The sequence below is a fragment of the Haliaeetus albicilla genome, chromosome 9, assembly GCF_947461875.1.
Source record: "Haliaeetus albicilla chromosome 9, bHalAlb1.1, whole genome shotgun sequence".
Lineage (NCBI taxonomy): Eukaryota > Metazoa > Chordata > Aves > Accipitriformes > Accipitridae > Haliaeetus > Haliaeetus albicilla.
The window spans coordinates 12842812-12861149 of NC_091491.1; the positions used below are offsets into that span (position 1 = coordinate 12842812).

At 47.2% G+C, this 18338-nt stretch overlaps 2 protein-coding genes across 3 annotated transcripts in view; one reads left to right on the forward strand and one right to left on the reverse strand.

The window, feature by feature from the left end:
- Positions 1-18338, reverse strand: part of NSUN5 (NOP2/Sun RNA methyltransferase 5) — a 197362-nt gene that overhangs the window by 19780 nt on the left and 159244 nt on the right. The gene's annotated exons all lie outside the window — the stretch shown is intronic.
- The window catches only part of FKBP6 (FKBP prolyl isomerase family member 6 (inactive)), a 28845-nt gene that overhangs the window by 7606 nt on the left and 2901 nt on the right, over positions 1-18338 (forward strand). The window contains exons 7-8 of one of the 2 annotated variants that reach the window (XM_069791595.1): positions 791-881; positions 12454-12933. In XM_069791595.1, the coding sequence (XP_069647696.1) occupies positions 791-869 (79 nt within the window). In that variant the 3' untranslated portion in view covers positions 870-881; positions 12454-12933. Of the gene's footprint in view, positions 1-790; positions 882-12453; positions 12934-18338 lie in introns of those variants that run through there. The other variant, XM_069791596.1, reaches the window with a different exon arrangement.

Genomic DNA, 18338 nt, shown 5'->3' on the forward strand with positions numbered 1-18338 from the left:
TCTTGCTGGTGTGTTGCAGCAAAAACCTTTGCTTTTGACCTTATATGGCAGCAGATGCAGGAAGGCTGACCATGTGGGCAGCCATTGATCCCTGGGATGGTGCCCAAACTGAGTCACCCTCTGGCTCAGGGATTCCTCACCAGTGAGACCTTGTTGCCAGAGAGGTGAGACCACAGGGTACAGAGGACACTGTGCTTGGAGAAGCAGTGATTAGAATGGAGCAGTCTGGGAAGCTTTTGCCATGCTAATGTGGTGCTGGCAGGGAAGTGAGAATGGAGGAGGAAGCATCTGCCCTGTCATCCACTTAGTCCGGACAGAAATCCCTGCTGTCTCCTACCCATCCTCTGCCCAGATTCAGTGTCAATGGTAGATACCCTGGAGTAGGGTGCTTGGATGGTGTCTCCTGCTAGGTGCTGAAGGAGCTCGCAAAAAGAGTGGCACAAATGAGGAGACATTAAACTAGACCACAGGACACAGGTGGGGTTTCCTTTGCATTGTCGCATGCTTGCCAAGCTGGTGTAGAAAGCATCTGGCCACCAAAAGTCAAATGATCTAATTGGCTAATAGTCACCAGCAAAGCAGAGACCCAAGGTCTGGGGATGTTTCCAGCTCTCCTTCCCTGGCATGGCAGAAAGAAGGGCTTGGAGGAGTTGCGTCTGTGCTACCAGCACACTCTTATGTTAGGCTAATTTATTTATATAGAAAAAAAATATATATTTTCTGGTTGTGGCACTGACAGTTGAGTAGGCAGTCCACAGCCCGTGATGCCATGCTGTGCTCTACTTTGCAGCTGCTACAAGGGCTACATGGAAAAGGAGAAAGAAATGTGCTGCCGAATGTTTGCCCCTCTCAACTCTTCTTCTGGCTGACCAGAAATAAAGGTAATTAAGTTGTGAAAAAGGGTGGGGGTCTCCCAAAACCTCTGTTGTGTCTGAACCATTTTCAGGTGGGGAACCTGCTTCTCTTCTGCATGGGAGGATTTTGGAGGCAAAATGTAAGGTAATGGGAGTGTGTGGAGGGGAAAGGGCAGGATGTTGAGGTGAAACACTGCTACATATTCAGCTTGGGGCATCTCTCTTCTGAGGCAAGCTGGCGTGGGACAGGAACCTGAAACTAGCAGCACTTGAGTAAGTTTGGTTTTGTTGTTTCCTGTGCTGCTCATTCCAGCTATTCCTTGTCAGAGCCAGGGGGAGAAATAGCTGTGTAGTCTTGTTTCTCTGCCAATTAAAAGAAACAAAAAAAATTGTTCCTGTCAAACTTAAGAATTGGATTTCCTCCTCCTCTCCAGTGCTTCTGTCTGGAGCTGTTGGAATGCCTCACTTCAGAAAAATCTAAATATTTTATTTCTGTTTTTTTTAATATTAAAAACCCTGTTTGTATAGAAAATTTCAGATAGATGTTTTGGGCTCTCTAAAGCCTTAAGTCTTCTAGCAAAATTGACAGGTTTATAAATGCACAAAGGCTCTTTGATCATTCTTTTTTTGTCAAAAACCTTTGGGGGAGTGCAAGGGGGAGTGGAAGTCTTCACTGGTCTCTTGCCTCGGGGTAAACCCTAGGGAGAGAGTTGTGGAAAATGACAGCAGCCTTCTGTCAGAAAGCATCAGCAGCTCAGGGCTGTCAGAGTTTGCTGCCATTCTCTCATGCAATACAGGCAGTACCTCTTTTACTTGTAGCAAATGAGTATAGGCAGCCTTTCCATCAGTAGCAGTGCAAGTGCAGGGTGCAGGTCTGGTATTTTAAGATTGGCTCTTTTGTCTGTGCTTGTGAGGAAGCTTGGTATTTGAGGAAGAGGTTTGACTGAACGTCTGCTTCCTAAAGCAACACAACCCTCTTCTGGCTGTATGTCCCTCCCTACTGTAGTCTTCACCCCTCCTGCCACCCCTGAGCCCAGGTCTGAGCTGGGCATTTTGCTAAACTGCCTCAGAGCATGAATTCTTCTGCCTTGGGTTCAGGATGAGACTGATAGCATCTGTTAGCAGGTACCTACACCCAGGCAAGTAGCTGTGAAAGGGGATTTAAGTCTTGCCAGCCTGTGCAGGACGTCTGTGGCTCTGGACTTGGCAAGGAGGCTCTGATTCTCCACGTGCTGAATTTCAGAGACTTGCGGTTTAGAAGCCTGTAGGACTTGGGTCTCGTATCTGACAGTAATATGAAGCAGTGCCTGACCTGGGAAGCTTCTTGTGTAGATCTGTGCATGAGCTGGCCCTGCTTCATGGTGGAAACTCTGAATGAATGTGGTGGTCTGCTGGGTCACCAGACAGGTCCTCCACGGGTAAGGTGGTGTGGCCTCTTGTTTCCCAGAAAGCAGCTTGCAAAGATACTGATTTCCACACAGTTGGTGTAATGGCACATCGCTATTGTTCTAAGTAAAACAGTGTCTTCAGTTAGTGGAGACTGAGAAGTGCAAAGGGGAAGGGAAAAAGAGAAACCTCTGCTGGAGGCAAGCTTAAGGATTGGGCTGAACTCTTCATCAGCCAGTTTCTCCACTGACTCCTACTGATGCACATGTACAGCACTTTCCTGGAGTTCTCCTGCCTTACACAGCTGATGGACAGCTGTCAGATAAAAAGACTTCTAACCTTCTTTGAAGTTGATTTTTAGTTACAGTATTAAGAATATACTAAGTCTTCCAGACAAACATAAATGACTGAGACCTACACAAGAATCTACTGTTAATTCATTGCAAGAAAAATCCCTTGCTGGAGGAGGTTCTTGCAGGGCAGGGCCTTGTGCTAGCTGGAGGTTGGTTTGCTGCTGCATCTTGCTTAAAAACTTCATTACTTATTCAGAGAGGAGTAAAGCAGTTCCAACTGGAGCTCCTACTCTCTATCAGAGGCACTGCTAATTAGTCAGACTTGAGGCAGAACATTCTTTGGTGTTTTCTGACAACTCTGTACAAGTTCAGTTTAGGGTACAAGCTGTACTCTGAGTCTGGCAGGCCTGCTTCATCCTTTCTGTCTTAGGCATTGAGTGAGTAGATGGCCTGTGAATGCTGCCTGTAGCTCATGTTTAATGATCCAGTGGAATCGTAACAGTTATGGAAAACTTTCCTATATACCAGCTGGCAGGTGCTTGTTAAGCGTTGACCTGACCCTTTGTCTAGCTTACCAGCTAAATGACTCAGAGCTGTAGTTGTGGCATTTTCTCCCTCCTGAAACAGTGCTACATCCATTCCTCTGCTTCAGAGCTCCTTCCCAGGTGGGTTTGCTATACCTTTTGGTGAGTTCTGCAGTGGTTGCCCTGTTACAGGGACAAATGCTTCACTTCTCTGTACTGAATAATCCAGGGCTGTGTTGTATGTCAAACCCAGACATATTTGAGTATCTTCATTCTGCCTGGTACTTCTGTATCTCTCTGACTGTAGAGTCCAGTTCCTTTAATTGCCACAAACATCTTGCTCAGAGCACATTTTCTGCCTTTTTAACAGTGTTTCAGGTCAGAATAAATCTTCTCTTTGGTGAAATGCAAGGCCGCTTGTGATTCTTCCTGGAGGAATTCAGAAATACTCAGAGGGAGAAATAGAAGCACAAACACTTTCTTAAATCCGTCCTGCTGCAGTTCCTTCCAAATGCAGTGGCTTGGGTCTCATGCTTGCCCCTCTTTGGATTTGGGTTATTTTCCTGCCTCTGTATACTTTGTGTGGTGCAGATGTGTTGAGCCAGGTTACCTGGGATGTGTGTAGCTCAAAGTCATCCTCAGTGTCCCCTAAATTGCAGGATGGGTGGGATGAGGACCGCTGGCTTATTGGAGCTTTTTGTTCTTTCTTGTTTGAAAGACCCAGAAGGGAAAAAAGTGATTTCTTATTGTTGTATTGCTGTGGTCTTTTGTGATAGGTTAATCATCAGGTGTGAGGACAAATTGCCTAGAAATGTCTGGATTCTAGTAGAGGGTCCTTGGTGATAGTTTCATCCCAGAAATATAAGTCTCTGAGCTTTAAAAGAAAATATAAAATTTAAATTTTTAAAATTTAAAAAAATATTATAGGTGGGCCAAAGTTGAAAGCTTGCCTCTAATGTGTATCTCAGCTCAGTACACAGGGGAAGTGGTCTCAGTAATTGAGAGCACACAGGGAAGTATTCCAGCGAAAACAAACAATGCTGAAATTATGGCAGGAAACTATGACTCTGAGGTCAAACTTGAGATTGCTATGAATAGCAGAGTATAGCAATCCTGAAGCCATTAATTGGTGAGAATTGGCTGCAGAACTGGGGCTGTGTCACCCAGTGGTAGACTACTTGGTAGTCACCAGGTAGAAGTGACTATAATTGGGCTTAAAATAAGCAGCATTTGCCAGTTAAACTGACCTAATAAGCTGAAAGAGACTTGCAAATAAACTGAGAAGTACGTGCATAACACAGTCAAAACTCCTGCCTTGGGAAGGCTCCAGACCTTGAGTAAGCAGCAGCTTGCTCCTTCCCCTCCTGCTCTCCCTTATGACTGAGCAGATCTAAAGTGTGCCTCCTGCTGATACTGTCCCTACCCACTGTGTAAAGCTGAACGACAGAGAACTGGCAATTTCACTTCTTTAGGATATGCAAATTACTGTACCACTGAGATGTCCTGCGCTGCGAAGGAAATTGGGTATCTGCTTTATGCTGAGCATTGCTGGAACGGGTGGGAAGGCTTGAAGGATGACTTAATTAAGCGTTCTCCTTGCTAAGCAGAGGAAGGAGAAAAGCTTTAATAAGGTTCTTGGGTTGAGTTTGTTTTGGGTTTTTTTGTTTTTCTCTCCAGCTCTCTCCCCTTCTAGCATCTTTCTCTTTTTCAGAGGAGTTGTACAGTTCATGCCTGCGGTAGTACCTGTAATAATACCTCTCTGGAAGATTGGTGGGCTCTGTCAGTGGAGAGATGACATGTGTGCTTCCTGGTCAGGTGTACTGGACATGGGTCCCTGGTTTGAATGCTCTAGGGGTGGCTTTCCTCAGATTGGGAGATCTGGCCTGGGCTTAGAAGTGAAAAGATGATATGAAATGGAGAGGAGGGAGACCCATGCAATATCTCAGTGCCTTACTGTGCCTGTCCTCCAAGGCATTGGTGAAGCGATGGTTCTCCAGCCTCATCAGAGGACTGCCTTGGGGCCCAGCCCAGGGCCATCCTCTCTAAGACTTTGCAAGTGTCTAAAGCCTGGGGTTCCCCTTTGTGGGCTCAAACGTGAACCTCCCAGGTGAGGTAGGAGCAGGTTCCTGGCTGTGTTTGTTCTCAAGCTCCTGTCTGCCTGCCTGAGGCCACCCAGCACACTTGCCCTGGAAAGGACAGGCTAAGCCCCCAGTTAATACCCCTGTGCGGGCTTTTATTTCTCAGAGCTCTTGTCAGCAGCTGGAAGATAAAATATGCTGCTGTTACAAATCAGTAGAGAGTGAAAAAGATGCTGGGCTCTTTTTATTCCTGTGATAATGCTTGGTTTATCATGCAGGTAGAGTTTAAAGACAATGGTCTATGTGTAAGATGTGAATTTCTTTATGAAGAAAGTTTTAGGTTTGTAGAGCATTCAGAGTTACTGGCCTTCAGTTCCAGCAGCAAGGAGATTCCTCGTTATTTTAAGGTTTTCTCTGAAGTGTCATTTTTAAAGTCTCCTTTCTCCACCCCCTGTGTTTCAGTTGTGATAAGCTATATGAAGTATAAGTAAAAATATTTTGTTAACCTTGATGGGTAAAAAGGCAAATTGGATAAACCTACACTGAAGTAAGTAGTGACCAAACCGATTTTGGATGGGAGCCTGCTGCAGGTGCCTGTGACTCATAGGCTTGGGATGCAGTTACAGCTTAGTTGTGCTGGTAGCTGAGGCACAGAAGTCCCCAGTGCTGCTTTTGGTCCTTGTGGCATTGCAGACAGTGGTAAGCAACTCTCCCCAGGCTCTTGCTAACCCAGGCAGAACTGGCATGCCTGACCACCAGTCCTGCTGAACTGGGGTGCTCCAGACTTTCTCTCTGAACTAGTGGAAGAAATGTCTTTATACTATCTATTTCTCTTAGTCTTAAATCTGGGGATTTTAAAAGATCATGCCTTACACAGCAAAACAAAGGGCCCTTTTCCATGCTTTACTGTTGTGTGCTTGTTCTTCTAGTACAGTTTACTGGAGGAGTGCTGAGTGTAGAGAGCTGTAACTGTGCCCGTATGAAGAATCATGTATCCTCTTGGACTTGGAGGATGTTGCCACCTCTAAAGAGCAAAGGATGTTTTTCACTGCCTGATTATTTCAGTGACATCTCATCCTGAGCAGACATGCTCAATGATGTAAATTGCTGCGCATGGACATGGGCCAGCTGTGGCCTGGCTGTGCCCATGTATCCTACCTGCACTGGGGTCAGTGTCACTAAATGTGGGTGTCCCTGTGTCTCACTGCCTGGGCATGGCACTGCACTGAGGACTCTGCTACCGAGACAAGGCATCAGAGCCTGTAGCAGCACTCAGAGCAGAGGGGAGCTGGAGAACAGCAGAAGATATCTTCAACACACAGTTGGGAAGAAAAAAAACCTTGATGATGGTGGTGCAAACCATGCCCTGGTGGCTGATGTTTTGGCGGGCCTCTGATGGGTTTGGTGGGGGTTTTGGGGGTTGGTTTTTTTTTTGCTTATTCCACAGTTTCCACTTTGTTCAAATGAAACTGCAAACTTTTATGACCTGATACCCTAGGCTTCAGGTGAGATGCTCTTCTGATTATGAGAGGGTGCTGGTCAGGGTCTTGTGAGGCCTGCCAGCTTTCTGTTCCAGCAGAGTGAGCAGTGAAACACTGACAGACTTTAGAATAGTTTAAAATACTCTAACTGGGCATTGTAGTAGCTGTGATGATACAGAGACAGCTGAGGTTAACAAAGTAAGTGCTAAGTGCCCTCAAAAGTGTTCATTGTGGCTTTGGGAAATACTCCTCTGCTTGTGAGCTGTCAAGCATTGTTTACCAAGTGCAGCCCCATAATAGGGTGTCCCTTCCATCAGCAGCAACACAGAGTGGCTGATGGGATCAGGGGCTACATCACTACCTGAACAGCACCAGGGCAGGGATTCCTGTGTCTGACACGGTGGCAACAGCACTTTGCAAAAAGACAATGTTTATGGTTGTTAGCACCAAGAGGCAGGAAATACTAACAAGGGCCTCAGATTTGGGGAATGCTGCTTTCAGAAGGCCTTTTTGCTTAAGATGCAGGGGGTGTCCTGGCACTGCAGTGAGTTGGTTTGCAGAACTGCAGAGTTATTTCCAGTAAGGGTAGACATGACCTTCATGTGCCTCTCCTGCTACGCACCCTGCTTTATCAGGGACCTGTTGATTTGACAGAATGCTGAGCATTATGGACATGAAACTTATCTGAGCTCTTGAAGGACTGGGAGCTGTTATAAGGATCAGTTTCAGCCCAGACTTGCTGGATGAAGTCCTTTGTGAGTCAGAAGTGTGTGTTGAAGAGTTCATCCCTTCTTTCACCTTCCCATAATTGTCCCTCTTGTGAGACCTCTTGCTCTCTGAACAGTTGTTTTGTTGCTTTGTCTGGGTGCTGTTGTAAGGGGCTTTATTTAGAAATGGTTGGGAAAAAGCTCTGCTTTCTGTTTTTCCTTTTTGCTTTAGGTATCCTTGTCCTATCACAGATCTGAGCAGACTTGACAGATTCTTCTTCCATCATCTCAGGTTCAGGATGGTAGTGCATGTCATCAGCATTCAGGGTCTTTGGAGTTGAGACTTGTTAAAGATCTCTGGAGAATTCATCCTGCCACTGAGCTGTCTGTCTAGCGTACAGGCAGTGCTTGAAACTGGCTGTGGATCTTTTGCAGAGCTGAGGATCATGACAGATTGAATTGCAAAAAAAAAAAAAAATCCTGAGAGAAAAGTGTATAGGCATGGATCTTCAGATGGCAATGGAAGTTCACATAGCTTGGTTATATAAATGAGGAATAGTGCATCTGCTCCTTGCACCTTCATCTGTGAATTTGGACATTTGGTGCACCTGTGATGGGGTAGTCAGAGCTTGCTCAGGCCTTCAGATGTGGGGAGTCTCTGAGCATCTGCATGCTTGTGTGCTACTGTACTCTGAAGGTAGGCTTCACAGCCATCTTGGCCATAAAAGTAAGTCCACTTGAAGCACTAACAGCTGGACATCCCCAAACAACACATTAGAGAGAGAAATGAGGGTATGGCTGACTGCAGAATCACTTCTGTAGATAGCAGATACGTGGTACCCTAATTAGGTAATTTTCTGAAGGCGTGTTGCATGCTCAGAGACAGGCTCCCTGGGATGGCGATACGTCGTGTTCTCTCTAATAATTGTCCAGATAAAATCACAATAGCCTGGCATTGTAAATTGCTATTTCTTCTCCTTGTATCAGGGTGGATTGCCCAGCACATCTTGTTATCGGCTAGCTGATAGCACCCTAGCTGTTGCTGGGCTTTCTTCTTGCCATTCAGGAGAGCTGCAGCCTGTCAGTAACCTCTCATGGGGTCCACGTGGTGCATTTCAGGAGGAGCTTTTTCACATGCCAGTAGCAGTGGTTTTCTGCAGGCTGACATTCCAGAGTACCAGTTTCTTTTGGGCTTGTTGGGGTTTGAGTGAAGAGCACTCCTCAGGCAATTGCCGTTCAAGAAGGTTTTAGCTCCTTTGCTGATCTGTGCTCCAAATGTGTGCACATTAACATCTATTTTTCCAGCGTGCTCATGTGGAGCTGTGTAAGATGTACTGTATCCTTCTGACTACCAAGTCAAAACTTTCCTTCCTTTCTTCTCCATGGTCAGTGAGAATCCTATTTAGATTTGAACAGAAGTGTTGAAAAGAAGGCATTCTGTCTCCCATAACAGACACGTGGAGGCTACATTTCTCTGAACATCAATTAAAGGCACTTCTCTGGGATGTAAAAGCCAGGCCAGCCTTCCAGGCTGCCCTCCAGAAAGCTGATGACTTGGTTACTTCTCTTGAGGAGTACTCTTCTCACTGAGGGTTATCTCAGTGCAATGCTGCTGGGAGATGCTGCTTCAAAGCATGGGTGTAATGGGGGCTGAACTGGCAAGAGCTATGGTTTAAGTGCATGCTTCTTACTTTCCAGTTTTGTCATGCTTTGATGAAAATTTTACCTGCTGTATTTTGTGCCTACATGACACTTCCCTGCAGCCCTGCTAGAGATGGAGGTAGGAAAGGCGGAGCTAGGGAAGAGGCAGGAACAGTTCTTTATGCAAGAAAGCAGCTTAAACAAATTTTAAAGCCTTAGTTAAACATTAACTGTTTACTCTGCATTAAAGCCATAATTAAGGTGACTGTGAATTATAAATGACCTGTGACCTGGCATGTTGCTTACTGTAAATTGATGGAGTGCCCTGTCTTTCTGAAGCATGAATTAAAATAGCTGGTACCAACAGACTTCTATCTGAACTTCAAAGTGAGCATGTGCCTTGCTGGTTTTTGTGGCAGAGTTGCTGCCAACCTGCTGTTATGTGAAGGAAACAAATATTGGAGCAGAGTCCTGGTTGGAGGCCACTGTTCTCCTACGTGCAGGAGCAGCAAATGCTTTGAATGCAATCCAACTCTCTGCATCTTCAGGGCTGTGCGTTTCCCCTCTACTTCTCTTTTGGTTGTGTAGCCATTAAGTAGAAATGAAAGAGACAAACTGATTAAACACTTCTTGAAATGGCTTTAGGGTTTCAGTTTGAATATTTTTTTTAATTAGCTCAATGTAAAGACTTTAGTACTTCAAATAACAGCCATGAAACCAGAAGACTCACAGTTTGATCCTTTGTTTTTATGGTGCACAAGAAGTCTCGGTAGCTGTCGGTTTTATACCCAGCTAGACGCTCCAAACCACAACAGCCAGTGGAAACATCAAGTGATTATCTTTTAAGTATGCCTATCAGGGACATGTAAAATGAAGTGCTGTGTGGAGATAGGATTAGACTGACAAGTAGCAGAGTACAAGTCAGTTGCATTTTAGCAGGAGCAAAGATGCTTTTTCTCTAATAACATGCATCAAGTTAATCAAGTACATCAAGTATAATGATTTTTTCCACTACAGAAACCTTTCTTTCATTGTCCTAGTTGCTAGAATTTTGTGCTGTCAACTGGAGAAATGATTTAAGCATTTTTATCTCTGATTCATTTTCAAAGATAACAGATCAGCTGAAGTGTCCTCCAGTAGTTTTCCTTCTTTAGAAACTTCTTCTCCCCCTTCTCCTGGTCAAGGGAGATACTAGAAAGCTCTGCCAGCCTGAAGCTGACTGAATATCTTGTGTTACAGTGAACCTCATTGATGCCTGGTTTTGGAAGGTTTGACAATAGAAGGTGGCCTGTTAAATGAGACTGTAACATGGGATTTTGTGAGTCTGGGTGAACCAGGACAGTGACTCTGCACTGACTTGTTACTGTGAATCCTAGTTTGTGCTAGGCCAGAAGTCTTTACTCTTGTGTTTCTGGCAATCTTGAGTGTTGCTCAACTGGTTTGTGCTTTTCTTATCCCAAACCTGAAATGGGGGACAGCCCTTAAGAGAGGCACATTGTCCTGTTTCAGACTCATAGTTTTCTGGCAGGGTGACATTTGAGTCATGGGTTTTGTGTGGCTCTGAGCATACAGACTGACTAAAACTCAGCTTCTTCAAGGTCATCGGAGGAAGATGAGTAATCTGGTTGACCTCATAGCTAACCCTGCTCTGAGCAGGGTGTTGGACTAGAGACCTACTGATGTTCCTTGCAGCCCTAATTATCCTCTGATCCTTTCAAGGCTATATATATAATGAATGAGGTGTGGATTTTGAGCATCATGTGATCTTCATCTTCTCATCCTTTAGTCTGCAAAGCATCTGTTTTCCTCACAATTACTGCTTTTTTGCCTTCTGGTTAGCAGTCTGTAAGTCGATACCCTCTAAGGAGCAGGCTTCCCCATTTTGCTACTAGTAATTTGATTTACATTTGCAGAGATTGCCACTGCAGCTGAGCCAGCTAAGCAAGCCGTCATAGCTATGGCTGCTGAAGGAGTATGAAAAATTGGTTTGAGCTCCTGGTATTCTTGAGCTGGGAGGAGGTAGGGCATCTTTTGAATGTACCTCCTTTGATCCTCAGAACTTCTGTAGGAGACAGATAATGGGTTATCTTCTAGAAGGGTTTCCAAGGATTTTCCTATATTTTTTTTTTCCTTCTGCTGTTCATCCTATGGATGACAGAGGGAGAAGGCTGACTTTTCAGCAGTGTTTTGGTACCATCTGCACCCTGACAAATCAGGGAAATATCCTCTCTATCAATATTCCTCCGTATCTCAGAGGTGCCACCTCTGAGCAGCAACACCATGAGCAACAGGATGTTGAAATACTTTAACAGGCACATTAGAAAGCAGTGTGAATATGTGTGCTGAGTGTATTTTATCCCAGGTGCTTGATGGCTGTGGGGCCAAGAGGGAACTCTACGTTATGCTCATGTGCACCACAGCTCCACCACAGATCTTGCAGTGTTAGACCAGCACTTGAAATCCAGCTCAAACGGCTTGCAAGGGTCAGGGAGGAGAAGGTGCTGACTCTGTCTGCAGGTGGAGAGGCAGAGGGAAAGCATGGCTGGGAGAGGTGCTGAAGGAGCAGGTAAGCTTTTGGCAGCAAGGTCAGTGTAGCCATGTGGAAGGTGAGGCAGGTGATCCAAGTCCTGATCAGTGACCCAAGAGGTTCCCCTTTGAAATAGAGGGGGGTTGGGAAATAATCACAGTTTAGAAACAGTTCTGGTTTATATCCAGACAAAACTGACCCTATGCCTAGATACTGGTTTCCTTCTAGTGAAGCTCTCATGACCCTAAAGAGGGGGAGGGATGGGGGCTGCAGAGGGGAGAAAGAGGCTTTGGTGTCACCTTCTCGGTGTGTGCCAGGACTCCAAGAGGACCCAACCGCAAGTGAGGGTGATGGGGCAGGAGGAGCTAAGAAAGAACAAAATGCTGGCGCTGGGAATACTTTGTGATCCATTGCTGGTGCCACAGTGGTGCGGCCAGGCCTCTTGGTGGTTGTGCCCTACAAACGGGAAGGGGGTGTGGGAAATGGGGGAAGATGGGAGCAGGTAAATATGGTGAGAAGCAATAGAAATCTCAGATGAGGAGAATGGTGGATCTTCTAGGAGGCACAGGACTATTTGCCAAAGGCAAAGAGTAAGTATCCAGGCACTGGGTTTCCCAGAACAGGGTTGGAAAAACACAAGTGATGGGTAGCATGGATGACCCCGTACAGGAAGGGAGGTGGTGTGTAGGGTGTTCTCAGGGTTTCTCTGAGGTGGACTTGCTAGTTTTGAGTTCTTGGAGGAAACTGAGTATTAAGTGACAAGTCCTATGTGAGGAAATAGAATGAATTTTATGGGGATTTCACTGGGCCTGTTTCACTTGTGCTAATCCACAAATTCTGGGTGTTTCTTTCAGGGCCACTGCAGACGTGTGCTAGTAACAATTGACCATTTAATACTAAAATGGAATAAAATGTACAGATGATCCCTGTGGGACACTGACTGTGGTATTTTGTTATCCTAGGACCTCGCCAGCTGACAAAAAGAGCTGTTCCTTGGACAGGAGGGAGACCTGCCTCTGGGCACATGGAGGTCTCAGCATTGCATCTGTGTTTGTGGGAAAAGGGACAAGAGCACTGTCTTGTTTTGAGAGTGTGAAGTGGAGGTTCTGTGTTTATACACAACCTGATTTTCCTGAAGTTGGTTTTGTTTGCTATATTCCGAGGCTATTTCCAGAAGAACCAAATCCTGCTGTAGGAGAGAGAAATGCGTTCCCTCTCTTCTCCTGCACAGTCTTTGAAGAAAACTTGCCTGACATCCTACCTCTTGCAGGTTCTGGGCTGCTTTTAGGGAATCTGTAAATGGGAGTAGGATGCCATGAAGTTTTGTATTGTTTATACAGGTTGTTCTTTAAAAAATTGTTTGATATTTTTGTTCTGAGAAAATAAACCAACCTGAGAACTAATGCTGGCAGGACTTTTGCACAATAAACTGGCAAGAGTGATTGATGTCTCTTTCAGTGTAAGGAACTGGAATTTGGAAATAGAGTCTGATTTGTTGCTGTATAGCTAGTTCCCTTCTTGGGCAACAGCATGTTATGCTCTTTGTTTTGGCTGAATGTTCCTGTGAATGTTGATACTAAATTTCAAATTACTTGAAAATACCACCTTTATCCCCTACAAATATTGCTGACTCCTCTAGCTTTGATCAAGTCTGTTTCCTTTTGGAGCAAAATCCGCTGTGTACTCCCTGTGTCTCTCTGAACCTATGCCTTTGTGGTGTGGCTGAGGTTTAATAAATGCAAAATCAAATGTTTTTATGGTGGCAGGTAAATGCAAAACTAGTAAGAAGTCATGGAGGAGGAGGAACCTGGTGACATGAAACAATTTTTTCATGGTATTTGTCCTGCCTGTGTTTGACTAGGTTGGATAATGTCTTCTAAACATGATTCAGTGCCTTGATATTGACTTGCTGGGCAGGGAGGGTTGCCTGTGGTCACTGTGCGATCCAAGGTGGCCTCTTGCCAGGAGAGAAATGTCTGAAGTGTTCTTGTTCTGCCAGCATCTTTATGGCTTTTGGATTCCTTACCACCATGCTCTGTTGGTGTCTTAAAATAAAATGCTCTCTTGGTAGGATGTTCCAAAGCAAGGGGGTGGGGGGGGGGGGGGAAGGTTAGGAAAGCTTTGGGTTGGCAGCACCTTGCAAACACACTTCTGGACCCTGCTGCTTGTCTACTTGTTCTGGTCCTCTGTGCTTTTGGAGAAAGAATGGCTTGGTGTCTGAGAGGAGGTCAAACCCTGCTGTGCTGCTTAGTTCGAAGAAGAACAACCTAAAGGGAGTGCAAGGTTTGGATTTTGTCATCTGTCCTGTAAGACCAATCCAGTGATTAGTTTTTTTCCCAGATCTGCTTTTTTCCAGAGCTTTCCTGATGGTCAGAAAGAAAGAAATGGAGTTATATGGTATGAATTCTCTTAATCATACACTGTGATGCTTTGTCCTGATGAATAGCATGCAGCAATAATACACACCTGAAGAGCAAGTGTTGTGTGGAAGGCTGTTGGTGAGACTTTTAACTGAGCTGGGCTGGCTGCTGAAATTGCTTGCTCTGATTAAAAGACCACAAGCCTGGGCTCTCACTTGTTCAATGGCTGACTTCTTGGGTTTGGGCTTCCACAGCTATTGCGGCTAGGGCTTCCCAGCTGTCCTCCTGTCACCGGCAGCCTTGTCCTGTCTGCTTGGCGTTGCTCTTTTCTGGGAGGGTATTAAAACTGTCCCCCCCCATCAGTCCCCCTTGGGCTGGCAGCAAGGGGAGGTGGATGTCTTGCCGGGTCCTTTTTCCTGGGTCGACACTAGATGGCAATGCCTCCCTTGTAATGCTTTGCCAAAGGCAAGTGGTTCAGGGGTTCGTTTCAGATGGGATTTAAATCTGGATATTGGTCTCCTTCTGTACAAATTGTTAGGATAACTTCCTTACAAGAAGCAGAGAACTTTGTGCTTCCTGACTGTTGGGATAAGATAGGTCTCAAGACATAAACGTGGCCAAATTTTCCAGCAAGAGACAGCTGTGCCTTTCATGGAGCTTCCTCAGCCTCTGCTCTGATGTGGGATGTGCTGGCATTTCTCTGACAGCCTCTGGGTGCTTGGGCTGAGTGAGCATGGGCAGCTGGATCTGCAAATGGAAACTTGGCATGCCTGTCCATCAATGACCTTGCAAAGGCAGGATCTTCTGCCCTCCAAACCGTAGGGACAAAACTCATTGTGGAAGGCATTGCGCCTGCTAAATCTGAAATGTAGAAATATGTCGGTAGGGTGGTTCACTGTGGCGCACGGTAAGGAGCTCTGCAAGTCTCTGGAAGGTCTGCTCCCCTTGTCAGCTGCCTGCTGCCGGTGGTGCGTGCTGCAGGAATGGCAACTGCCCTTCCCTGAGCTGTTGCCCAGCCCAGGCCAGGAACTTGTATTTGACCTAGAGTCTGGCTCCAGGTTGATGGCCATTTTACTACTGTATGAGAGGCTTCCCATAGTTAACTAGACTTTGCCAAAGTGCATTTTTTCAGTTTTTCTTTACCAAATAATGGCCAAAAATTACTTTCTTTTTTTTTTCTTTCTTTTTTTTTTTTTTAATTAAAGGAAGGAATACAAACTTTCAGCCTCTGGGCAAAATCAAGGATGTGTTTGGATCTTGACTTGGCATTCAAACAAAACTACAAGTCTTTGAGCAAAACAGACAAAAAGCTCTACAGCCCACCATACTTTCTGATCATTAACTAAAAAATAGGGGCTTTTGAGAAGTTTCCTACTAGATTTTTTATTTTTGGCCAAAATGCTTCTCTCCCCCATTAAGTAGTTTGACAAACATCTTTAGCATGTTCCCTGAAGAAACTGTTCCAAAGGTTGGTTACAGCTCAAAAGTGGTCTTGTATTTCCAGTTTGGGTTTATCAAATGTCAATTTGCAGCTCCTGAGCTTTGCTGAGTGTTTGCTCAATGAAAATATTATCTGATATCATATGATGTTTTTCTGGTGTGGGTGTTTAACCAAAACCTGGGATGTTATGTACCTTCAACCTCTCAATTCAGCTCCTTGGTCTGCAAAACAAAGATAAAGCCAGTGTGAATCACAACCCCTGTGTGTCACTTGTGGGTCAGGTCTCCCACCTTGTTGTCCCCCCTTGCAGCCCTCTTCCATGCTGGCGAGCCCCCAAGGGACACGGCAAGGGTAATGAGACCCTACTTGGTGCCTGCCTCCTCTGGTGGCAGCTGATGCAGAAACCTTGGAGAGCATTGATGCATGATGATGTCCCCACCATGTTGTGGGCTGTGCTCTGCCAGGGGTGAGGGTAGGCTGAGATCACTGGCAGGCGACCAAAACACGTGGGATGGCAGAGCGAAAGATGAGGTGAGACATCCAGGGCACATGGGATCCCCTCAGCAGGGATGGGGTTGCTGGAAGGTGCTCCAGGTTTTGGCACCTTCTGTTAGAGTCTGAGCTCAGCCCTGTGGGCTGGTCACAGGTCTCCGCCAGCACAAGCCGTTAGGGTGGGAGGTGCAGCTTCCACCCCTCTGAACCTTCATACAATGCATGGGGCAGCCAAGCTGGGGCTGGTCCCATCAGCTCAGCCTGGGTGGGTGGCTCAGCATCCTCCACCGTGGCCAGGAGCAATCCTGCTGGTCCCTTGGGCTGGGTGCTTGGGTGCTCCTGCCACCCACCATGTCCCCTCTGCTGGTGGCAATGCCCAGGTGCAGACCAGAGGAGAGGCAGAACTGGTCACTGTAGGCAGGGACAGAGGACCCCTATGGTACTGGAGCCCCTTGTCAGCACCAGGCACCTCATGCCCCCACACAGGCATAGCCTGGGATGGGAACAGGGGACTTGCGCCTTTTTATTTTGATGGCTGGCTGTGAAAGTCATCGGAGCGGAAACCCCTTGGTGCCGTCAGCCATGGCTGAGCCCAACTGGGCACTGAACTCACCGGGTCCAGTGTGCTGCATTCCCCTGCCCCCTCGTTTGTGTTGGCACGGGCCAGTGAATGTAGCCGGTTTAATTGGCAGTTGTGTTTGTGGCCAGGGTGTTATGAAAAGGTTTTCTGTCTCCCTCTGTAAGTTACCCTGAATATGTTTTCACTCTTAATATAATATTCACTTCATTATTAGCTGAAAGAGGCTCTTTTCAGAGAGGGTTCCCCCCCCCCTTCTTCCAAAAATATATTAAACAGCCCCTTCATGCAGCGCTGCACTGAGGGCCGGGATTGTCTGCTGGAGGGAAGTGAGAAACCCAGCAGTAAATGGGATTTACACAGAAATTCCTTTCTTCCCCAGCGCCCCAGTGTGCCTGCGGCGCAGGCTGCGGCAGCCCGGCAGTGTCCGGTGCAAGCAGCTGCAGGTGACAGAGGAGGTGTCCATTGCTTATGGGGCAGTTGAGGGTATGCTCGCCTTCTCCTGCCTTTGCAGTATGGTCATTAAGGGGTTCCCCTCCCCTCCCCCCCCAGCAGAGTAGAGGTTCCCCAGGGACTCCTGGCACTGGGCTAGTGTTTCCAGACTCAAACCTGTCCAGAGAACCCCGTGTATGCTGTGCTGGCTTCTCAGCTCTCGGTGGCAAAGGTGTTTCCAGAATCTGCAAGGTTCTGGGAGCTTGTTTGGTGGGTGGGTTTTGGGGCATCGGGTGCAGCTGGACCTCCATGTCATCATCTCACTGTGCTGCTGGTCCTCTGGGCTTTGCAAAATCCATAAGGTTTTGTCTCCAGCTTTGGGAAAAACTCTGTGAGCTGCAGGACGAGAGAGCTGCTCCTGGGGATGGTATCACATGCAGAGCAGCCTGGCTCAGCCTTCGTGGTCCTGGGGAAACGGCTCTGCTTCCCTCTTGCCTGAGCTCCTCAAAGGGCAGCCACAGCCCAGGCAAGCTCTTTTTTTCGGTTTGTTGGACACATTTGGGTGTTTCAGCATGGCCGCAGCCCCCAAGCCATGCAGGGGCGTGGGGCGGCAGCAAGCAGCTGTGCAGCCCACGGTGCCCTTGCTTGGATGTCCTCGGCCCAGCCGGGAAGATCCTGTGGCTGGGTCAGGCTGGTGCTGCCCCTGGGCTTGTGCTGTTCCTGCAGCCCTGGCTTGAGGAGCTGCTGGCTTTTGGGGTGGCCCAAAGGCAGCCGGTCACAGCCAGGGGGGATGATGGGCTGGGGCTGGGGCAGAAGGGACCCCTGGGCTGGTACTTACACTGCTGCTGAGGTGTACTGGGATCCCTCAGGACCCCGAGATCCCTGCTCCATCCCTTGAGGAGCTGCTGTGAAAGCCCAGAGGAGCCCAAAGCACGTTTTCCTTTTCCCTGAAAGCAGCGTAAATACAAATCCCCCCCTTGGTAGGGCAGGTGCCAGCAGTGGGACGCCTTCCCCGTGCTCCACTGCCACCATTCCTCACCATCCTGCGAAATGCATTAGGGCTGGTGCCATGCGCTGATGAGTATTCAAGACCTGGCCCTAATAGGGAACAATTAGCAGTTGTTTTGGCAAATGTACGTCTGTTTGCTGTGGCTCCTGGGGCCGAGCACTGTCTGACAGCTGACACAAGCATCCCTATCCAGAGTAGGGACCACAGTCAAGGGAGGTCCCTATGGATGATGCAGCTCTCAGTTAAAGATGCTCTTGGGAGGAGTCCAGCTTGTGCAAGACAGAGCATTCCCAACCCCTCAACTAGCCTGGCTTGTCTCTCTCCAGCATGGTGGCCATCTCTGCTGCAGATGTGAGCAGGTCCCTGCTCCATGGCTTGCTCAGGTCAGGCTGTGGAGAGAGGCCACGGAAGTGCTGCTGGAGCCAGACCCAGCTGATGCTGTACTGGACCCTTGGCGCCTCTCCTCCCACCCAAATTCCCGTTACGGCTCTGCCGTGTGGGAGTTTAAGCCATACAGGGTGCTCTGAGTCAAGAAG